The 20,563-nt window shown below is 39.8% G+C and overlaps 2 protein-coding genes across 4 annotated transcripts in view; both read left to right on the top strand.

The window, feature by feature from the left end:
- The first annotated feature begins 15,675 nt into the window (after positions 1–15,675).
- Positions 15,676–17,986, top strand: mgst1.2 (microsomal glutathione S-transferase 1.2). The gene is made up of 4 exons (XM_040174665.2): positions 15,676–15,766; positions 16,039–16,171; positions 16,378–16,469; positions 17,577–17,986. Exons 2-4 carry the CDS (start codon positions 16,055–16,057, stop codon positions 17,821–17,823), a joined length of 456 nt encoding a protein of 151 aa, XP_040030599.1. The 5' UTR covers positions 15,676–15,766; positions 16,039–16,054; the 3' UTR covers positions 17,824–17,986.
- A 146-nt stretch (positions 17,987–18,132) lies between these two features.
- The window catches only part of LOC120817967 (uncharacterized), a 48,576-nt gene continuing 46,145 nt past the window's right edge, over positions 18,133–20,563 (top strand). For 2 of the 3 annotated variants that reach the window (XM_078101392.1, XM_078101390.1), the window contains exons 1-2: positions 18,133–19,080; positions 20,112–20,229. The gene's annotated coding sequence lies outside the window, so the exon portion shown is untranslated. Of the gene's footprint in view, positions 19,081–19,966; positions 20,001–20,111; positions 20,230–20,563 lie in introns of all 3 variants that reach the window. The other variant, XM_078101393.1, reaches the window with a different exon arrangement.

The following is a 20,563-nucleotide window of genomic DNA, read 5'->3' on the forward strand; positions in this document are numbered from 1 at the left end:
CATGGACTGAATAAGTGTTTGCAATGGGAAATCCCGCCGGAATCCTCAGAACTCCGTCTGAGGCTTTTGAAGTGAGCACTGACATTGGAGAAACTCAAGGACGGGGAGGCGAAGATGGGCAGAAAGATGGAGGTTCGTTCACCTTAGAAATGATAAGCAGCTCTTTTAAGATGCCGTCAAGTTTGGAAGGGGGAGGGCTGGGGGTGGGGGCCTCTTTAAGAAGAATATCTGCACTTGAGATTATTAAAAATTAAACCATTGTTTTGTTTGCTAAACAGGAGAGGTGCAGAGATTCAGAACCTTGTTAGTCCATTTAGAGAGGCACAACAAAACAGAGCAGGGAGATGAAGGGAAGCAAATTCCTCCATTAGAAAACACAATTAGAATACATTCAAGACCTTGATTCCCTGGGGTGCAGCATGCAGCATGCAGCACATACTGCGTGATGCTGATTGCCTTGTTGTGGCCAGGAGCCCCAGGTGCATGCTGGGAGAAACACCTAGGAGGCTGATGAGGACAAGATTGGCCTTACGCTGCACATACAACATTGAAATGGAAATAAGTCCCATGACCCAAAACATCAAATTATTTTTTTCCAGATACTGACTCTTATATCTCAAAAATTAAATTAGAATAAGATTCCATGATTGGCCACATTTGGAGAGTTTTTCTGATACTTCTGTGTTCCTGCCTAGAACATTTTTGTCAATAGCATTAATTTACTCAGACCTTTAAACATCCTGTGGGGTTTAGGTTAAATGGTGACTCCAAATTGCCCGCTGTTGTGTGGATGTGAGTGTGAATGGTTGTTTACGTGTACCCCGTCTCTCGCCCCCCCCGCAACTGTATTAAGAAGAAGCGGATTTGAAGATGACTGACTGACTGGCTAATCCTCCTACAACAGGTCCTATAATTTCCAACAAAAAGTAACTCTTAAAGGATAAAACATCAACACTGAATTCGAGTTTCACATGTGGAGGGAACATCTGTCTCCTAGCTGAAAGATTGCTTTTTTCGTCATTGTTTTCACTTGCCTTTACAATTACTTGTTCATGATCACGTGGATAACTTGGATAATACTTGGGATATCTACAAATAGCATTATCTTACGTTTGATGATGAAACCAGGCTGACTGTCGAAACATTGTAAGGGCAGTTGGCTTTACCATATTTTATACATAAGAAGGTATGAACGCTCTCAGCTCACAGTGTTTGCTTTGTCTCCATTCTGGGCTTCTTTAGAAACATAGTGGGCTCCGTGACGAGGAACTGCTCCCTAAGTAGATATGAAGGGGAATCAACACAATGTTTCTTAAATTCATGTGTTATTACAATATAAAAAAATCTGTGTTGAATATCCCATTCCATTTTTGGTAATATAGTTCCCAAAATGCCATAAGCTGAATATCTAATAAGAGGTTCAGAATTTTGGAAGATTGGAAGATACGCTTTATGGTTTTTTGGGAGTAAGTTAGATCTCAGTCTCACTTTTGTGCATTTAGACAGTGAGCTGGACTCAGAAAGGTTAGTCTGGCTTCGTATAAGGACTGTGAATAGGGGCCACAGAATGGCTCTGTTCAGAGGGACAGAATCGGTAGTGTAAAGTAAGTGAGGACTGCACAGATGTTTTCTTCATACACATCAGTGACCTAGATGTTCAAACCCTGCATTGTGAATGTTCTGGAATGTGAGGAAATTAAAAAGCCATTAAAAGACTCCCACCATGGCTTCTGTGGTCTCCATAGAAACTGCTGCGTTTTGGCAAGAATTCTTTTAGGAACAATAAATCTTCACATATAAACAACCAGGAAAGTAATAAATCATTTTAAAGGCTGTGCTTTCAAATGAGCAATGTTTTGTAGCTGTATGGAGAAAACAGCTAATTTAAAGAGACCATGCATACATTTATTAACACAAAGCAAAAAATTGCATGCAGTTGTTAGGGAAACATTTCTATCAATCTCAGTGATGACACAATTGTCCCAATGTGTTTAAAGTCTGCAGCATGAGTCAACAAGGGAGCCCGAAAGAGTAAATAAAACATGCTGCTTCACTTTGCCTTTGCCGGTTAATAGGACGGCAGTGCGGATCAAAAGAACATTAGCTTTGATTAATCAATCAATACCCCGGTGGCCTCAGTCCTGCCCATTGATCTGCCGACGGTATGGAGGTCAGCGTCGGGCTCCGCAGCATGTGAAATACTTCACTGTATTTTTCACACTGGCCTGCTCAGACAAAAACTCCTCCCTCATTGATTTTTCTTTTTATATTCCTTCTGTTCTAATGTTATCCATGTTGAGGAAAGTTTTGTAGCTCTGCACACAACTGTGTGTTTTTGGGACATAACAGTGCACAGTGAAAGGAAAGTTAAACCCAGAAAGAGGGCAGATTTCTTCAAGCCTCCATCACACTTTGTCGAGGTTGTATTTAGCCCGAGCACACGGAGGGAAATGCCATTTGCTACCGAAGCAGTTGTTTATTACCTGCGGCCAGTTAAGAGTAGTGAGGAGTCAGCAGTCAATGACGCTATCTCGGAATAAATTCCTATCTTCAAAAATGTTAAATCACCACATCCACAAAACATGAGGCTTTCAAATAATGAGTCACTTTTAGTGATCGTTTACATTTACGTTTCTGCAGTACAACCTTTTTTTTAAATGTGAGAGAAATAACCAACAACATCAACCCCAAAAATGAAAGGATAGAGATACAGATAAACTTAATTAAGAGGAGGTAACTGATTTAAAACTAAACATTTAAAATTTTAGTGATCTCATTGAACTAATAGACATGACATTTGAACACTCACAAAGACACAAAAGGTGAAAACAATGCAACATGGCTGTTGCGCTTGGTAATTAATGATTTAACTACTGCATATTAATGTGCTTCTGAGCGCAGAGGTGTTATGTCTGTGTGGAGAGCACATGAAGATTCCTTTGTAATGTGGTGCATGTGTTATGGTTGTAATGTAGATGAACACATGTAACCGAAAAGCAAAAAAATATAATCATTTCACAGGACACACAGCTTCCTTTAGGGTGAAAGTCCTGTTGGCCTACACGTCCCTTTGCTGACTTTAGATGGCGATGGATGGATAGATAGATAGATAGATGCATAGATAACACCCGAAGGAGTCAAATTATTTTCCTACAAAAGCATTAGTGTGTACACGTGTAAAGAATCAACATGCTATAAAATCCCCAATATATACACACGAGTAATAAATGAAATTAACAAGATTTAAATAAATAAACAGTCAAACAGCAGTGTAACAGTGTAACCGTATGGTGAATTATTTGGCCAGAGGGTTATCATCATTACTAGTCTTATTCTGCAGTGGGCAGGAATGATATCAGACGTGACAGCAGAGCTGAACGAGTCTATTGATTCACTTTGTATTGAAAATGAGGGTCTGGTCTGCCAAGAAATAGTTCCAACACACAGTATAACTCAATCTAAAACAGCAAACTGCAGTTTCAGTCTAAAATTAAACACAACAGCTAAAGTGTTGGTGGGTGGTGTATTTTTGAACCTGTCAGCCAGACTAACTGTTTCCTTCCAGTTGGTGTGATAAGCTTTGCTAACTAAGCTATACTTCCTAACAGCGTCTTCTTAAAGACTTGATGGAGATTAATAACCAGCTGCATAAAGTGGACATTAGACCATGGTCCACTCCTCAACTAGCGTTGGTGAAGCAGTGGAGGAAAGTTTTTCTTTCTCCTCAGTTACAGATTCTTAACGAAACGCTGCAGGGGTGATCACCAGACAGCTCGTCCCCATTGAAGTCTTCCGAGGTTCCATTTAAAAGTCGCATCTTGTCTCTTCGTGCCCCGCTTGGTGGCATTGTTGTTTTTCATGTGGCCCCATTCTCCCAGAAAAATGCAAATGAGTGTAATTTCAAATGACAAACGACAAAGTAAACTTCTTTTATGAGTTGTGTGAGCCAGGTTCCCTGTGGGGGACAGGGAGCGGAGAAAAACCCTGCTCTAATTCTGTCATTGTCAAACTTTGACATAAGCGATTGTTCAGTCGGCTTTGTAGAGTGATACAACGAGTAACGGTCCCATTTCCTCCACGTACATTTTTTAAAAGAAAGCACAAGACATGTATTCCTTGAAGAAATGTTTGGCGCTGCTTATGCTAAATATTGTAACATTCAGGCAGTGATGTCTTTCCCTTTTATCTCCTCTTATCCACAGGAGGCCTTTACCTTTGCCAGCTGCATAACAGCATCTCAGAAATAATTTAAGTAGCCTATTTTTTTAAACATTAAGACAAGTCTGAAGAACTCAGATTCAAGATCAAGGTGAGCTACGAGGGTGAGGGCTGCCATCTTCCTGCTCTCTGACTATATGTTATGATCAAGTACGCTGATTTGTTAAAAGGCCTGTCCTGGATTCCCCGAGATCTGCCCGCAACACAAAAGTCTGCATATTTACCAGCATGTGTGTGAACAGCAAATTAAGTGTCAAGTTGAATGATGTCCTCCGATGACAGAAGCCATACAACAATGGCTTTGCGGTGGGTTTGTTATTGTGAATGATATAAATGCGATGATGACCGTTTACTCGCCTGTAACCTTTGTTTTGAATTGAATTGATCGTGTGGCTTCCGTCATCAAGGCCGGGTGAGGGATGAACAGATCGCTCACACCGCAGGGATTTATGGAATCAGCCTATTATAAAGTTTTTCAGACTTTTTTTCCTTTTCTATTTTCCCACTGATGCATAAATCTGCAGAAGAAATTTCACAGAGGAGAAGTTCTTTAATTTCATCAGCACTCCTGACTGACAAGCATCATTATGGATAAAATTATCTCGGTAATTATCCTGTTCAAAGGAGATTAATATCTCTTTGTGAGAGCTGAGAGGGAACGCATGGGATGTGGAGCCGCGGCTACAGGCCTCTCTGCAGCGCGGTGGGAAAGTGCTTTGTTAAAACAGCGCCCTAATGAGGAGCAGCCGGCCCTCCCTGCCGTGCAGGATCTCGCCTGGTCTGATCACCCAGAGTGCAATGCTTTTGTTCTGCCAATTGACGGCAAGAAAAAGGGAGCTGCTGCTGAGTGAACAAGCCATGAAGAGCTCAGTGTCGAATGCCGTCCACAATTTATCCTGTTTGTGAAAAGATACTGGGTTGCATTGATGTTAAATATTGATACTACTGTTAGCTGGTCTTGACTTTAAACACAGTATTCAACAAAGATCCGCTAAATTGTAATTCATATTAATAAAGTTAAAAAGAAAGTCCTCTATAGTTCAGTGATAATGCACGTTTCATCTCTACAAATCCCGCATGTCATGTCTTTTCACAGCGTTAATAGATCTTATTGTATTTTGGAACTGCAATAGCAAAGAATATTTTATTGGATGTGTGTACAGTATGTAAAGCCCTCTGAGACAAATGTATTATTTCTGATTTTGGGCTATACAAAGTGAAGTTAATTGAATCCTGACCATTTCTGTTAGCAGTCTGTGACTCCTAAAGTAACATCAGCAGGAGGTTACTCACTAAATCAACGTCAAACCGACATGAGATGGGTCAGCAGGCCAACATAGGACTGATAGGATCATCTAAAGCACTTTATTAGGACAAACTGAAAGTTCATCTTTATTTGGAATGTCCGCTTTACAAACGCAGCGGGGTGTTCTCATAGCGTTTATAACGACCAAAATCAACACGATGTAATTTTAGGGAGGGTGTATCTATTGGTGGGTGGGGAACAGGTTCGTCTTTTAGGATCAGCGGTTTGATGCAGCTCTGCTAACCCTCATGTCCATGTGTCCTTGGGCAAGACACTTGACCCCAATAAGCTCCTGCAGCTGTGACTACGGTGTGCAAATGTTGGTTGCTGATGGGCAGGTGGAACTGTGTACTGTGGCTCCCTCCATTAGTGTATGAATGGGTGGGAGTGGGTGAATGATGCCAAATAATGATGCCCATTAATATAAAGCTTTGATTGGAGGACTAGAGAAGAGAAATACATGTACATATACAGTCCATTTACCATTTATTTTAGCTATCCAACAAAAATCTATTTGTAAGTATTCCACAGAATCATAGACAAGGAAATATAAAAACTGCTAAATCACACACATGCTGGATGGGAGGGGAAGTGGTTGGTCTTTGACACGGGACCTGTTTGTGCCCTTTTGAAAATATAAGTCAAGGTTCAGTTGTCTGTAGTGATTTGAACTAAAACTACAATATTTTTCTAATCCCAAACAAGTAGTTTTGTTGCCTACTTGAGGGAACAAAGCTGAAGAGTAACACGATCATATCATATCATACAAACCCATTCCTGAGGAGAGAATTTCTATCTCTTTGTACTATGGTTTTAGGGCCATCTGACGTATTCACTTGTCAAAATGTATCTGAACCTTTACAAAGATTGTAAATGGTGCCAGTTATGCTAACTTGCTCGCTCATCCACCTTAACAGAAAAGCTTTCAAGGAGAATGGATGTAAAGCAGGTGCTGAGCTGCTATCAGTGGTTGGTGAAAAGACAAAGCCTAGAAGCCTGAGCCTAATGAGCAGCTGTGTGGCCCTCATTAAGAAAGCAGAGCAACCGCTGATCCTTAATGAGCTCCTTCATTAAGAACTATTTGGAAGGGAGAGGTCTGTGAGGCATCTACGCTCTCCACCCGAAGCACCAGGGCAGGCACCCGGGAAAACCATTATACAAATACACAAGACACTGGATAACAGGGTGCATGTTGGGGAAATGTGTGTGCATGTTAGACTCAACTAATTGTTTCCAATTCAAGTTACTCCACACTAATATTACTTACTCTTTGTTTCAAAGAGGAAAATGTAACTGTCGGTTTTGGTTGGTTGTTTGGTACAATTCATCAATGTTGTATTGCATTTAAGTGAGGATACAGAATTTCCATCAGTAAAGTGGTTATGACTTTCCAAAGCCCATAATAGGATTTGATAATCAATAAAACTACTGTTGAGGCAAAAAAGTAGCTCTGTGCTGGTTAGCCAGATGTATTTGTTAAATTGGTAAATATCAATGCTATTGTTGCAAAACTATTGCTGCATTTAATACATTTCAGATTGAAATGAATCCATATGAATGTTGCTGGATGTTCATAATAATTGTTGATTTATTTTTCATTCATTTTTAGTTGTAATTAGCTGTTACTCACATGTTTCCTGGGTAATTATACAAGATAAATCATGTTTTTACTTGAACAGTACTTGATGTACTGTTTTATGAAAGGTACATTTTTATCCAAATTCACAACCACAATTGTTATGATATGAGGATTTGGTGGCACTTGTATTGTTATACTCCTTCCTGCGTCTTGGATTCATCCTTTTGATTTATTGAATTTGTCTACCATGTCAATATAAAAATGAATGATGCTGCAATATTTGCTTTCAATTTTAGAGCATAGGTATAAAGATACTACTAAACTCGGAATAAATAAAGAACAAATCCGTAGCGTTGTTTTTCAAGAGGGCAAGTCTGTTCTGCTTCTGTGGTTGATAAAGTATGTTTGGGTTTATCTTGGGATCTCATATCATAAACTGCCGCTTGAAGCTCATGGAAATTGGCAGCTTGTTCATCATGTTCTAATACAACAAAAATCTACCAATTATTGATATTGTGTCCTCGGCCATTATTTTGCCGCCCATCCATCCAGTTGATATGAATCCCGTATTTTGTAGTTCAGGCAACAACAAATTACTGCCAACCTCTACCATCAATACAGTCTTATCTGAGCAGTTTTTCCTTCCAGGATGCCGGTCTGATTTCTTATTTTCTTGCTGCCCTTGGGCCACAGGGTTTTGAATAGGGTCAAATGAAACCCAATTGGACAAGTTAATCACAACATATCTGTGGTATATTCCGCAGGTTGCCGTGAGAATGCTCACACTTATCAATCCTGTCAGTGGGGGTCACCTTTTGCACCCTGATTATGTGCTGCCAAATGCATTGCGACCCACTGTACCTGTGCAATTCCATGCACTCAGCATTCTGCTGCTATTGATTGGCCGCACTTGACAGTGCTGAAAGTAATTTGGACATTGCTGCTGATCAATAAAAAAATGTATGTGCCTAGAACCTAGGAGGCATTCTGTAATGAAATCAATAGCTGTGCTTGGCTTGTGCCATTAAGATCATTGGCCAGGCTGTTATTTAGTCATTGTTGTCCTACACCAGCAGCACAACCTGGCTACCACAAGAAATCAATTGCAGTGTATCACAGGCAGCATCCCAATTACCGGCAGGACTGGTGAGGAATCAATGCAACTTTTTTGCCATTACCACTCCTTGTGAGAAAGCTCAGGACATTATTTTTCTTGGGGAATTTGCTGCATAAAAGATGACACTTGGCTGCTGATATTCATCTGATCCATCTGAGGTGCTTTGCTTCAAATTCGTGCAACTAAAGCAGGGAGGGTGTAACCCAGATGTTTTGCTGTCTTATGACATGATATGTGATCATAATGTATTGATCACTGGTACCTCCTGACAAGAAAAATAATCCATTTAAAATAGTAAACCGGTTGCTGCAAAGAAAGGAGAGGCCCTGTCAAGCATAAGAATTGCTGGAATCTGTGTACAAGTATGCATTAAACATCCTTTGGGAGTTTTGTTTTTGAAAATAACATTAATTTTTTGGTTTGACTTGTTTAATTTTGGGTTTGGAAAAAACAAAGTATACAAGGGGTAACAAATTGAATTAAACAGAGTCATATTGAATATAACACTTCAAATATCAATAATAATCAACGTCTTAATTATGCTTTGCATTGTCTGGAGATCTATCCAAGGTTTATCCTTGGAAGAATAGAATGTCGCTATTGTTTGTTTCTGTAAACCACAAATATGTCATCGGAAACTTCAGTAAGTTTGACAGAAGCTAAGGACAAAGTCAGGTGACGTACTATTTAAACAACAAACTCTTCGTGGAAGAGTTTGTTGACACATCAAAGCTCTCCTGGAGGGTATTCCACAAAGCGGGTTATGTGAAAACTCAGAGTTAACCCTGCGATCAGGGAAACTGAGTTATCCGTTCCAGATAGAGAGGTAACTGAAACTCTGAGTCAATCACCATGGTAACAGACTCTGTGAACATGACCTGCTCGCTGACAGGTTTACTGTAAGAAACACAGAGTTTCTACCGTCTCCTCCCACATGAAGAAAGCTGGTAGACATGGATTGCCCAGTCCTACCAAATCCAATTGACATCGAAGCCGTCGTGATTCGAAATGCTTTACGTCGCGAGAGAGTCTTCCGACCCAGATTAGACGTTTTATCATTTCCAGAGGAGGTTCTGTTAGAACGCTACTGCTTTTGCTCACAAGGTATCATTTATCTCACTAACATTCTCTGGCCGTATATCACCAACCTCACAACCGCGGACGTGCACTCACATCAGAGCAAATCTTGCGCTACGTTTTTTTTCCAATGGTAGTTTTCTTTATAACATCAGGGACTTTGGCAAGGCACCAGTTTGTAGAGCTGTGAGGAAAGTTCCCCTCGCGCTGAAACGCCTGTTACCCGGACACAAACCTCTTAGAACCATCAAAGAGGAATTCCACAGGATTGCAGGTGACTGATGTAGAAATCATATATTACATTTTTTTAAATTATGATGTACATTCTGTCGCGACCTCAGAAGCTTAATTAGCTGTCATTTTGCAGGGCTTCCAAATGTGATAGGATGCATAGATGGGACACATATTCCTATTACTGCGCCTGTACTCGATGAAGGGGAATATGTGAATAGAAAATCCTTTCACACAAAAGCAAAAAAGCAAAGTTTGAAGAACAAAATTAATATTTCAAATAGAAATCATTATTTCTAATCTTGTCAATATCGTGACTATATTTTAAATTCATTTTTCCAACTCATTTGATAAATAAGTGACTTTTCATGGAAAACACAAAATTGTCTGGGTGACTGTTACGGCTGTCACCGTGGTCTGTATTTCTGTCTTGTCTTGTCTGTACCCAAGTAGGCTGTGCGGCCCTGTGGACTAAAGCCCCGCCTACTTCCTGGTTTCGGTGGAGCTCTGTCAGGCTCACTCCAGCTCCACCCATTGGTCCACCCTGTCCCAGCGCACCCAATGGCACGTCACCATCGCAGCCTTACCTCCAGCTCTTAAGGAGAGCCCACCAGTGGCTCGGGGCAGCTCGTCATGGCCAGTTGACTTGTGTGCCTTCTGTGTTTGTATTTGAGTGCCACTGAGTAAAGTACTGTGTTTTGGTTCTTGTGTGTTTTTACCAGCACGGAGCTGGCAAAAGGGGGTGAGTTAGGGCAAGAGTCTGTACTGATTCACCACACATAGTTTTTGTGCCTGTTAGCTTCATAGGTGTAGTGGGTGCTGTGCTCTTTGTGTTTTTCGGTAAGCGCCTACTGTTTGTTTAAATGTATATTCAGGCATAGTCCTCCTTTTGGGGATCCCTTTTATTTAACTTGGTTTGTCTTTTCACAGCACCCTCATCCACCCTCCTTTTGTTTGTTGTTACGTGCCTGTTTACCTCTGGTTGCCAATAAATACTACCCTTTTACAACCGACCAGGTTCTGCCCATATGTTTATGGTCCCCTCACCCCTAGACCACCCAGGGGGTCGTAACAGTGACCCTGAACTTTTGAACGGTAGTGTATATATTAGTTTTTTTTTTTTTTAAGAAGTGTATACTTGCATCTGATGTAGTCACTTGTGTCCTGGGGGGGTGACCGGTTCGGAAGAGCTTCCCCCAGGGAAACCTTCAGGCACCGGGAGACCACTGTTTAGGCTGAGCCTCTGTCAGAGGTGGTGGAGGTGGCCCTCCACCTGTTTTTTGGGCCTCTGCCGTCTTTCTGTTGGCTGAGCAGAACTCAGTGTTTCTTTGTTTTTTAATGAGTGTTGGTGTAGGCTACAGCATCACATTTTAAATGACTTTGATAGGAGACACTTTTTTATTATTTTTTATAAGTGAAAAGGTGTAAAAAGAACATTTTATTATGGGTTTAATTTACAATATTTCAAGTAGCCACTGAATTTTATATTTACTTTGTTTAATAGCCTAAGTCAATTTAAAAAAAATAAATTAAAATTAAAGTGAAGTGCAATCAAAGCCTGGCAATAGATGCCATACCTTTTTGAATTATGATTTTACATTTCATTTTTAGCTGCTTCAAGGTCCTTTTTTCCCCTGTTTCCCCATATTCATAACTATAGGCTGTGACGATCTTACGGTTAAATGTGATGTCAATGGAACAGTACATTCAAACTTACGCGTTGACTCGGGCAGCGATTTTCCCCCATGCAGTTTCTCGCTCATTCGCTGCTGCAGCTGTATTACATTTGCGGCGAACTACATCCTCATGCTCACCGTAGGCCTGCAGAAGGACCTCCAACTCCATCGCAGTGAAATAGCTTGCTCTTTTATTTAATGTTGTCGTGGTGACTCGTGCTATCAGGGCTCCATTGATGATTGCTTTTATAATCGTCATGCACGCGCTTAACTCAAGGTGAACATACTCCGAGTCTATTTAACTAACGCAGATCAGCTGTTCTGGAACCGGATACTCAGAGTTTCCCGTCTCAGAGTAAGTCAACTCAGAGTTCAGGGATAGACTCAGAGTTTGTTAAATCTCCTTTCTGGAATACCCCCCTGATGGTGAAAAATGATCTCCTTTTGCGTAGGATCTTAACGCAGAAGGTTCTCCTTTGATTTACATTGTGGAAAGTTCAGACAACGGCACAACACAAAACCCACAAGACACAATTGCCAGTATCGTAAGTTAAAGCACTGTGTCAAAAAGCACATGTTGCGTTTAGTAAGTGATCATGTCGATATCAAGTTGGGTTAAAATAAGTACAAAACCCTGACCTCCTCCCTACGCTGATTCAAACCAACATTCCCTTGAACCGTATTTGGCAATAATAATAACAACATAATAAAAAAAGCAACTATTATTATTAATATTATTACTAATATTTTCATGATATATCGCCAAATGTTCTGTAACAATTCAAGATCTGTAGATGAACAAGTGAAGCTTCTTTAACATAATGTTTTTAATCTATCACTAGTTTTAGTTTTTTTGTCTCTTTTCTTTGCTTGGCACTGGTTTAGTTGTGCAGTGAAAGTTCAGTCCTTTGTCAACACAGGATGCATTCAGACACAACATTGAGTTTTGGTCACTCAGGGGTCCGTTTCAAGTAGGAGGTTTAACAAACTCTCAGTCAAACACTAAACTCTGAGTTGATTTACCCGGAGATGGGAAACTGAGTTTTGGGTTTCAGAACAGCTGTTTAGGTTGGTTAAATGGAGATAGATAGAAAGAAAAATCAACACCGCTAATGCAGCAAAAGAGAGAAACGGCGTGAGTTCCAATATAGTGTTGTTAGTTAATATTTAATGTACACACTAATCATAATCCATACGTTTTACTAATTCCCAGTGGGAAAATTTAATTTTTTACACTGTTTGTTAGAATGCACTACACACTGGCTTGAAATACACACCCAAGTTCATATTTAATCACAAGAATAATATTGCTGGTAAAACTGGTACAATGGTATTGGACCTATAATATATTTTATTCAGGTGCATCCTGTGGAACTTCTCTTTAATGGCTCTCACTGGTTTGTGTCCAGGGACCAAAAAGGTTTAAAAAGACGTTTCAGAGCGACGCACATGTTTCTCATGGCTCTGCATACACCAGCTTTACTAATTTTCTAATGTTGTAAAGCCATCTGCCGTTTGCAGAAAAACGTAATAATACACAAAGGATGTGCTTGTATGTGAGAGTATGTCCACGATGGGGGACGTTAGTTATATGAGGACGGGTGAGGTTATGTACATATTTGATGCACTGTGAAGAAAAACGATACCGTTTAAACAAGTAGTCATCTGGACATGACAATGTATCTAATTGGGGCCTCAATATTCTCCCGACGTGTTTAACACCCTGCGAAGTAAAACCGCTTCATCAACTGGATTGTACAGAAAAGGATGTGCAATGTTCCAGAAAACACTTTAGTCTTCAACGTAACACAGATCATATTTGTGCATATGTGGAAACTGCGCTAAAATACGCCTGATACAGAGTACTTGAATGAATGAGGAAATGAAAGTGCGCTGTGTGATTGGCTGGGCTGCTGTCAGAGGGAGGAGACTGTGAAAGAAACTCTAGGTTTATTGAAGAAAACCTGCTCCCGACCAGGTTATGTTCACAGGCTCAGTTACCATGGGGACTGACCCTGAGCTTTAGTTACCTCCCTTTGTGAAACAGACAAGCCAGAGTTCCCCTCATCTCAGGGTTAACCAACTCTGACTTTCCACTAAACCCGCTTCTTGAAACTGACCCCTGCACTTTGACAACCATAAACTGACAACACACAAAAGAAACACAATTGAAAAATCTGCTTTGGCTTACACATGTGTCTAGAATGAGAAAAACATAGACTGCTGTGGACAATATAATAAATAAAACAGAATCTGTTCTGTCAGACAACTGCTGCAAAGACAGGCCTTTGCAGCACACCGCGGACGAGGAGTGAGAGAAAGTGAGAAGGCTGACATCATCTGTGAGCATGTCACCTGTCATTTGTATCACGCCTTCACATGTATCAGTATGCGAAATCATGGAAAACACTTTGACTTTGACTTCTGTCAAACAGACACAGTATGAACGTTCGGTTTGTCTTAGGCAGACCCCGTTCATTTACAATTCTACAGAACATACATTAAAGGCCCTCCCAAACAGATATGTACCCACCTAGCAATGGGACTGAGGAGGTGACAGCAAGAGAGACTAGTGAAAAAGAAAACAATCTTGGTACCTCTATCAGGAATCACGAAACATTTATTGCCATAATATGTCAGTGCACGAGGAATAAAATAAAACATAATGCTATGTGTTAGTAGTATAAGGCTATGGGTTAGTTTAAAAATAAAGGAATAAAAAGTTAAAGTACAAAATATTTAGAAATTAAAAATAAAGTGCACCAGCGAACAGAAAGTGACAAGTGAAGTCACATGTGAAATCAGGTGTTTTTGATTCCTTTATCAAAAGCACCTCATATTGGTAAAACATGGCTCTCTGTTTAGGCTGAGTCTTTCAAGTATCTCACCAATGTGACGTCAGTTTGATTAAATAGAAATGACAGCAGTGGAAAAAGTGATCTTGACTGGACGCAGATGAATTCTAGTCACCGACTGGAGACGCAGACAGGAGGCAGAAGCTCAGCTTTGATTGGAGGGGGAAGGACAGAGAGCAGAGAGGCTAGCTGCATTGACAAAAACAAGTGTCAACTAATGGTTCATAAGAATAAATTAATTTCCTGGTTTCCAAACTTTTTGGCCCAAAATGTCCATTATCTCAATAAAATAATATGTGGGGCAACAAAATATGACCATGTCCAAGAATGATTTAGCAAAGATTAGACTTAAGCATAGTGATGCTATTTTTCATATTACCTACTCTTTTATTTAAAAAAAAAATGTAGTGTACTTGATCCAGAGGTAAAATAAAAAATCCCCAATAAAGACATATAAAACCAAAGTCACATCCTACGTCCAGTCAAACAAGACCCATCTCAGGAGTCAGGTACCAGGTCCAGATAACCGGCTCAAAGTGAGATCCCAAGTCCAGACAAACCATGTCTGTGACCAAATCAAGATAAGGAGGACCAAAGTTAGATCCAAGTCCAATGAACAAGACGCATCTTACTGGTGAAGATCTGCTTTGATTATTCCGATTTCCTTTATTGTTTTGCTAATCCAGACATATAGGTTTTATTATGCGAACGGGAGCCGACACATAGGTATTGATCCGAATCCTGTTCTCGGAAACACATGGTGTGAAGATGGCAACCTCGCCACCATTTTCTTGTCCCTCATCGCCACTGCATCTGCCATTTTTCTAGTTATTCCAGCTCCCCCCCTTGCACACTCTCTCTTTCTCACACAGACACTCTCTCTCTCTTTCTCTCTCTCTCTGCACTTGATTGATTGCCTGTGGTTTTATGTACTAGTGTGGAGAAATGGAATTGCAAAAGCATTCCAAGTAACTAAGCTGGTTTTCTCTACAGGCATTACATGTGTTGTGCAATAGTGCAAGAAGTAGAGACGGGCAGGAAACAGTTAATCCCGTAGGGGGTGTGGTTTATGGATGTATGGATAAAATGGTGGGATTACTCTGAAATATAAATACTCGACTTATATTGGGAAAATATTGTGAGTCTCTCTAGGATTAGGTCAGGCAGCTAGACTGGATAATGCTATCCTGTTGGTTTCAATCACGTTGAGGCTCTATTCAGTTGAATATTGTTGTTTGTGATTCACACTGTGACTGCACTGGGGTTTGTTTTAGATTAAAGTTATAGGATAAACATTGAGTTGATTTTAATTGAACCAGCTTTTCAGATTTATTTTGACATCGGACCTCCGAAAAGGGGCTTGTCTCCCGACTTGTCCAGACCGGACATCAATTCCTTACACTAGCTTTGTTATCATATATAATATTTGTTAATTTTAGACAGTAGTGACTTCATCAATGTTGTTAGAATTGAAAAAAACTGTTATACTTTGTAAGTTATTGTCCCAGAAAAATGTGTTGGGGATAGTGTTTTTTGGGTAGGAATTCATGCTGTCCTCATAAGTATAGAAAAACCATTACACTCCCACAAACAGGAAGTTGTGTTTTGTTCTGCAGTGGCTAACGTCCCGCCCCCTGAGTTTCTGGGTGTTTGTTTTTCGTGGAACGGGCACAGACTTGATCCTTTCCTGCAGAGTCACCAAAGCTCGTAAGTAGAATAGTTAAACTGCAAATAAAACTGTATGTAATGACTTGTATATTTTTGTCTTCTTCAGTATGTGTCAGTTTTGTCACTTGATCTGTAAACAGTATTCTAGAGTATATATCCTAAGCTATGGAGGTGTGAGGCAAAACTAAACTGACTACACTGCCTCACATTCCTAGCATAATATTAGTAATGCACTTTGGTATAACTCTTTTCCATGTTATTTTGTTTGTCAAATCGTTGCTGAATCTTGTCTCTTTTTCATTGTAATTCAGTTTTAAACCAGCAGAGATGGCAAAGCTGATAGAAGATGAGGTATTTATGGCTTTTGCCACCTACTCAGCAATTGTCATTCTGAAGATGATGCTGATGTCCCCCATGACGGCATTCTTCCGTTTGACCAGGGGGGTAGGTAGTCGGTTTTACATTTTGTTTTCATGATAGGCAATGGGTACCTTAGTTCCAGCCTGTAAGACCTGTTTTGTGGTTTCATTTACGTGCAAGAAGTGAAGAACCTCAATGCCTATCCGCCTCCAAAAACCACCACTACACAAAATAATAGCTGCATGCTTGTCAAAAATATGTAATGATAAGTTAGGCTTTCTTTCATTCAGGCTTTTGCAAATGAGGAAGACGTGGCCCTAAAGCCTGTAGAGGAGAGGAAGAAGCTGCTGAGAACTCACACCGATGTAGAGCGAGTTCGAAGGTGAGATAATCGATCCTTTACACTTAAAGTCAATGATGGATACACTGGTATTTTATTAAGATACAAAACAGATAATTGGAGAAATACATATTTATCCAATTCTCAAACTCAAATCTGACTGTCTGGACAGTTACAAGCTCTTAAAACAGGTTTCAATTCCAGAAGAGGGTGAGAAATCCTGGTGTAGTTTCTTATTGGAAGCTAAATAGATTCATCATATAATGAAAGACAAGACACAGTGCTGTTTTTGTCTACATATGAATGATACTTGTGCTTTTTGGAGGGGTAATATCTAAATGGAAGATCACTGTAATAGATAATTAGATATGTATAAAACATATACATTTTGAGACTAAATAATTCCATGCACAATACTGCATGCTGTAAACTATCCAATGTTAAGGCTACAAGTTGTAATAGACACAGATATTGGAATGTGTACATTCCACAAAAATGGGTTGCCAACTAGCTTCGAGGGAAACACATTTTGCACCGGTTTTATTTTTGACGTATCAGAAACACATTTCTAATCATATTGTGTGGAGGTCTATGTAGGGAGGAGAAACAAACACACAACTTTCACCAAGGAGACTGCTGTTTGTGTCCCTTGGGAATCAAGGAGTCAATAAGGACTTAAAAAAATTCTAAAATAATGTAACTCTTTATGAGTCTCAACGTCATTTTCATAACTATATATGATCTACATAAGCAAACAAGACCCATTGGCGAGACTACTTGCTATTTACTAATCAGTATTGATAAATCCTATCATTTGGTCCGATCAACCTCTAGCAGCTACGACCCCGCCACAGACAGAACCAGATCTACAGAAGCTTTCATACTTACCGCCTCCAATTAGCACGGAGTAGAGCTTTGCCTCGACGTGAACCAACACAGTCACCAGGAAACAAACTGCCAGACTGTGCAGTCAAATAAGATGTTTTCAAAACAAAAAATGCTTTTGCCCAAGTTTTTGTTTAAATTGACAACGTTAGCCACGTGTTTCAAAATACAATATGTTTCTGAGACATGATTAAGAATGCAGTTTTGTGGTAATGTTATTATGCAGGAAGCAGGGTTTAAATAATCCCTGTTTCCGTTCTCCAGATGTCATCAGAACGACATTGAGAACATTGTTCCTTTTGTATTGATCGGCCTGCTTTACGCTCTCACTGGACCTGAGCTCTCAACCGCTCTGCTTCACTTCCGCGTTTTCGCCGGGTGTCGGATCTTCCACACCATCGCCTACATCACCGTTCTGCCTCAACCCAGCAGAGGACTGTCCTGGGTAGTGGGAATGCTGGTCACCTTCTCCATGGCTTACAGGGTGCTCAGCAAAGTTTTCGTCCTTTAGAGGCAATACTGTCCCAGAGGTTTCTGCACAAGCTCAAATTCCTACATGACGCCTGGTTTCTCAGCTAACACTGGCTACAGCCATCTATGAGCTTGATCATGAAACATCATTTGCAGTTCATAAATACATTCTCTCAAATGATTGTGAATAAACTTTGACATTATCTTCGTCTCAGATTTTTTAAGGTGGTGGCACAGGTGGTAAAACTCAAATGCAACTATGAAATTCTTTGCAAGAGATTTAATCTGGCAGTGGGAAGAAGGTAATTCATATGAAGAAAATGTTAAAGTAAAATCGACCAAATATTTAAAACACAACAGCCCTTCTATGGGATTTTAAGACATTGATGTGACTTTAAATGTAACCAGCAATCAAAATAATTATGTTCAAATATTTACTTTAAAGTGGTTAAAATGTGTGAGTACCGTTTTATAGTATATCTGAGGCTGTCTTGGGCAATGACTGTAACACCTAAGAGGAAGTTTCAGCTCAGCCGCACCCAGAGATTACAGCCCTGTAAAGATTCCACACATTCTGATCTTTGGACTGTTTTTTGCTTTTCACAATGACTGTGCAAAAAAAAAAAACAGTTTGATGTACATGCTGCCTGCTATAAGTGCACATCTCATATTTGACTGAATAAATGTATGAATAAATACAGGAATAAATAAATGTGTAAATAAATAAACAACTTTATAGATGAATAAAGAAATAAATGCTGAAATAAATATGGAAATAAGTAAATGAACGTATCCATAAATAAATAAAAGTTGATAATCAAACAGGTCATAGATACATATATTTCTAAATTTGTTTGCCTACATTTCTTCATTTATTTATTTATGTTTCTGTATCATATTTTTATTTCTGTTAACCTACTTTTATTTATGTGTGTCTGTATGGTAATGAAGTGGGCGGTTCTAAACTCGGTCTCAAGCAAGATTGGTCAGAGGAGTGTGATCGCTCCTGGTCTACTACTTATGTCTTGAAGTTAGCTCCTTAGCAGAAGTTGTTGTTAGCATTTGGCTACATGGTTTTGTTTTTACAAACCATTTCAAATCAATTGCGATCATTAGCAAACGATTTAGAGAAGCACGTTAAGAAAGACACTCTTCAGTGTTGGCTGGATAAAGTGACGGAGGACTTGGATCAGCTCAATGCCGATAGTGTTCGATCCTCCTGGAACCACCGGAGCGACCCATCGATGTTCCTCGTATATTTTATTCTCCTTTGGAGGATGGTGCAGTACGGAATAAGGTAATAATGTCAAGTGTGTTTTTCTGGTTTAATTTATTATCTTTTAAAAGTGGCTGTATATCGTTTTGCAAATGTATTAATATTTACTGTAACTTTGATGAACGTTTTACATGGTTGCCATGGAATAAACTCTTCAATATATAATTTATAACCCTATTACTTGAGCAAATGAAGTTGAATGGGGTCCGATTTGACAGATTTTTAATTATGCACATTTGCATCAGTTTGACCCTTATGATAGTGCTGCATTCATAAACTCAACAAGTGAAATATTTTAAACTTAAAATATAAACATGTAAAAGCTATATGACATGTCTTTAGGCAGCAGGTTCAAGTTGAAGCTCTGGTTACATTTCATTTATTTCTACAGCACATAGCTGGGTTCAGATTAACCCAGGAACACAGTCTCAATCTTAATCTCAATTTTAAACTGCAGTTTACAACAGATCGACGTTGACTTGTGATCAACGTGGGCTGTTTGTACTGTGAGTCAGGTCACATTTTTTTGTTGTCTCTTCTGACTCCATGACCCTATAAACTCCATTAGAGGACCACGATTTGGATGAAACTCAAATTCTACAGCAACATCCCAACACTGGATACCAAATGATGGTTGGACATTTGAATGCACAACGCAAGGTGCAAGTTAAGTGACAGCTGTCATTATTTGTTCGATTATTTACTTGTGCACAGTTTTAAACTGATCATCTGAGATTCCAACAGTGCTAACCCTAGACTAACCCATTTCTATTATGGGGTCTGAAGAAGAGCTTTGCTAAAGTAGACTGAGTGGCGGGCAGTCATCTTATCCTTTTCAGGAGATTAACACAGATATTTGTAACAAACTGTCATTGTCAGCAGACTAAATGATTTATTTCCCCATCAGGATGGAAAGGCTCTGGAGAGACGTTTATAACAGGGTACTTGATCTCTTCTACACCTTTACCAACCTTGAGGGAGAAGACCTTCTCAATCCTGAAAACAAAATTCATCTCTGTGCTCTGCACTGGTGCTTTGTTCTCCACGTACAGAAACACCTTCAGGTTATCCAGGATGGCTGGACCTGCGAGGGAAACCAGCCCCACTGAGCAAGGAGGGAAACCAGTCCCTTCTGGGACTGTGGAGTCTCCAAGAACATGAGCACAGCAGGTATGAAGATTTGTGTCTTTATTATACAAACCCAAAACATGTGTTGAGATGTTTCATGTTGTTAGTGTCGTAGAGTCTTTTATTAAAGAATGACATGAAGCCCCACTTTCTACTAGCCCACTGCGGGCTAACGTGTGCTAACAGTGGGTACACGCACCTGGACGTGTCCATGTTACCTACGCATCAATTACACAATTTAAATTGGTTCTCGCTGACCCTACACTAGTCAGCTTTGGAGGAGTGGGATGCTACAGGTAACTTACCTGTGCCAGAATCAGATCTGCAGGAGGTACTGTGTGTACCTTACATGTAGCACAATAACAAAGAAATGAAA

The sequence above is a fragment of the Gasterosteus aculeatus genome, chromosome 4 (genome assembly GCF_964276395.1).
Source record: "Gasterosteus aculeatus chromosome 4, fGasAcu3.hap1.1, whole genome shotgun sequence".
NCBI lineage: Eukaryota > Metazoa > Chordata > Actinopteri > Perciformes > Gasterosteidae > Gasterosteus > Gasterosteus aculeatus.

Excerpts from the sequence above, each read along its gene's own strand:
- mgst1.2 (XM_040174665.2), top strand. The coding sequence starts at position 16,055 with ATGGCAAAGCTGATAGAAGATGAGGTATTTATGGCTTTTGCCACCTAC. Across the intron at positions 16,172-16,377 it reads TCTTCCGTTTGACCAGGGGG|GCTTTTGCAAATGAGGAAGA; the intron begins GTAGGTAGTCGG and ends TCTTTCATTCAG. Across the intron at positions 16,470-17,576 it reads GATGTAGAGCGAGTTCGAAG|ATGTCATCAGAACGACATTG; the intron begins GTGAGATAATCG and ends TCCGTTCTCCAG.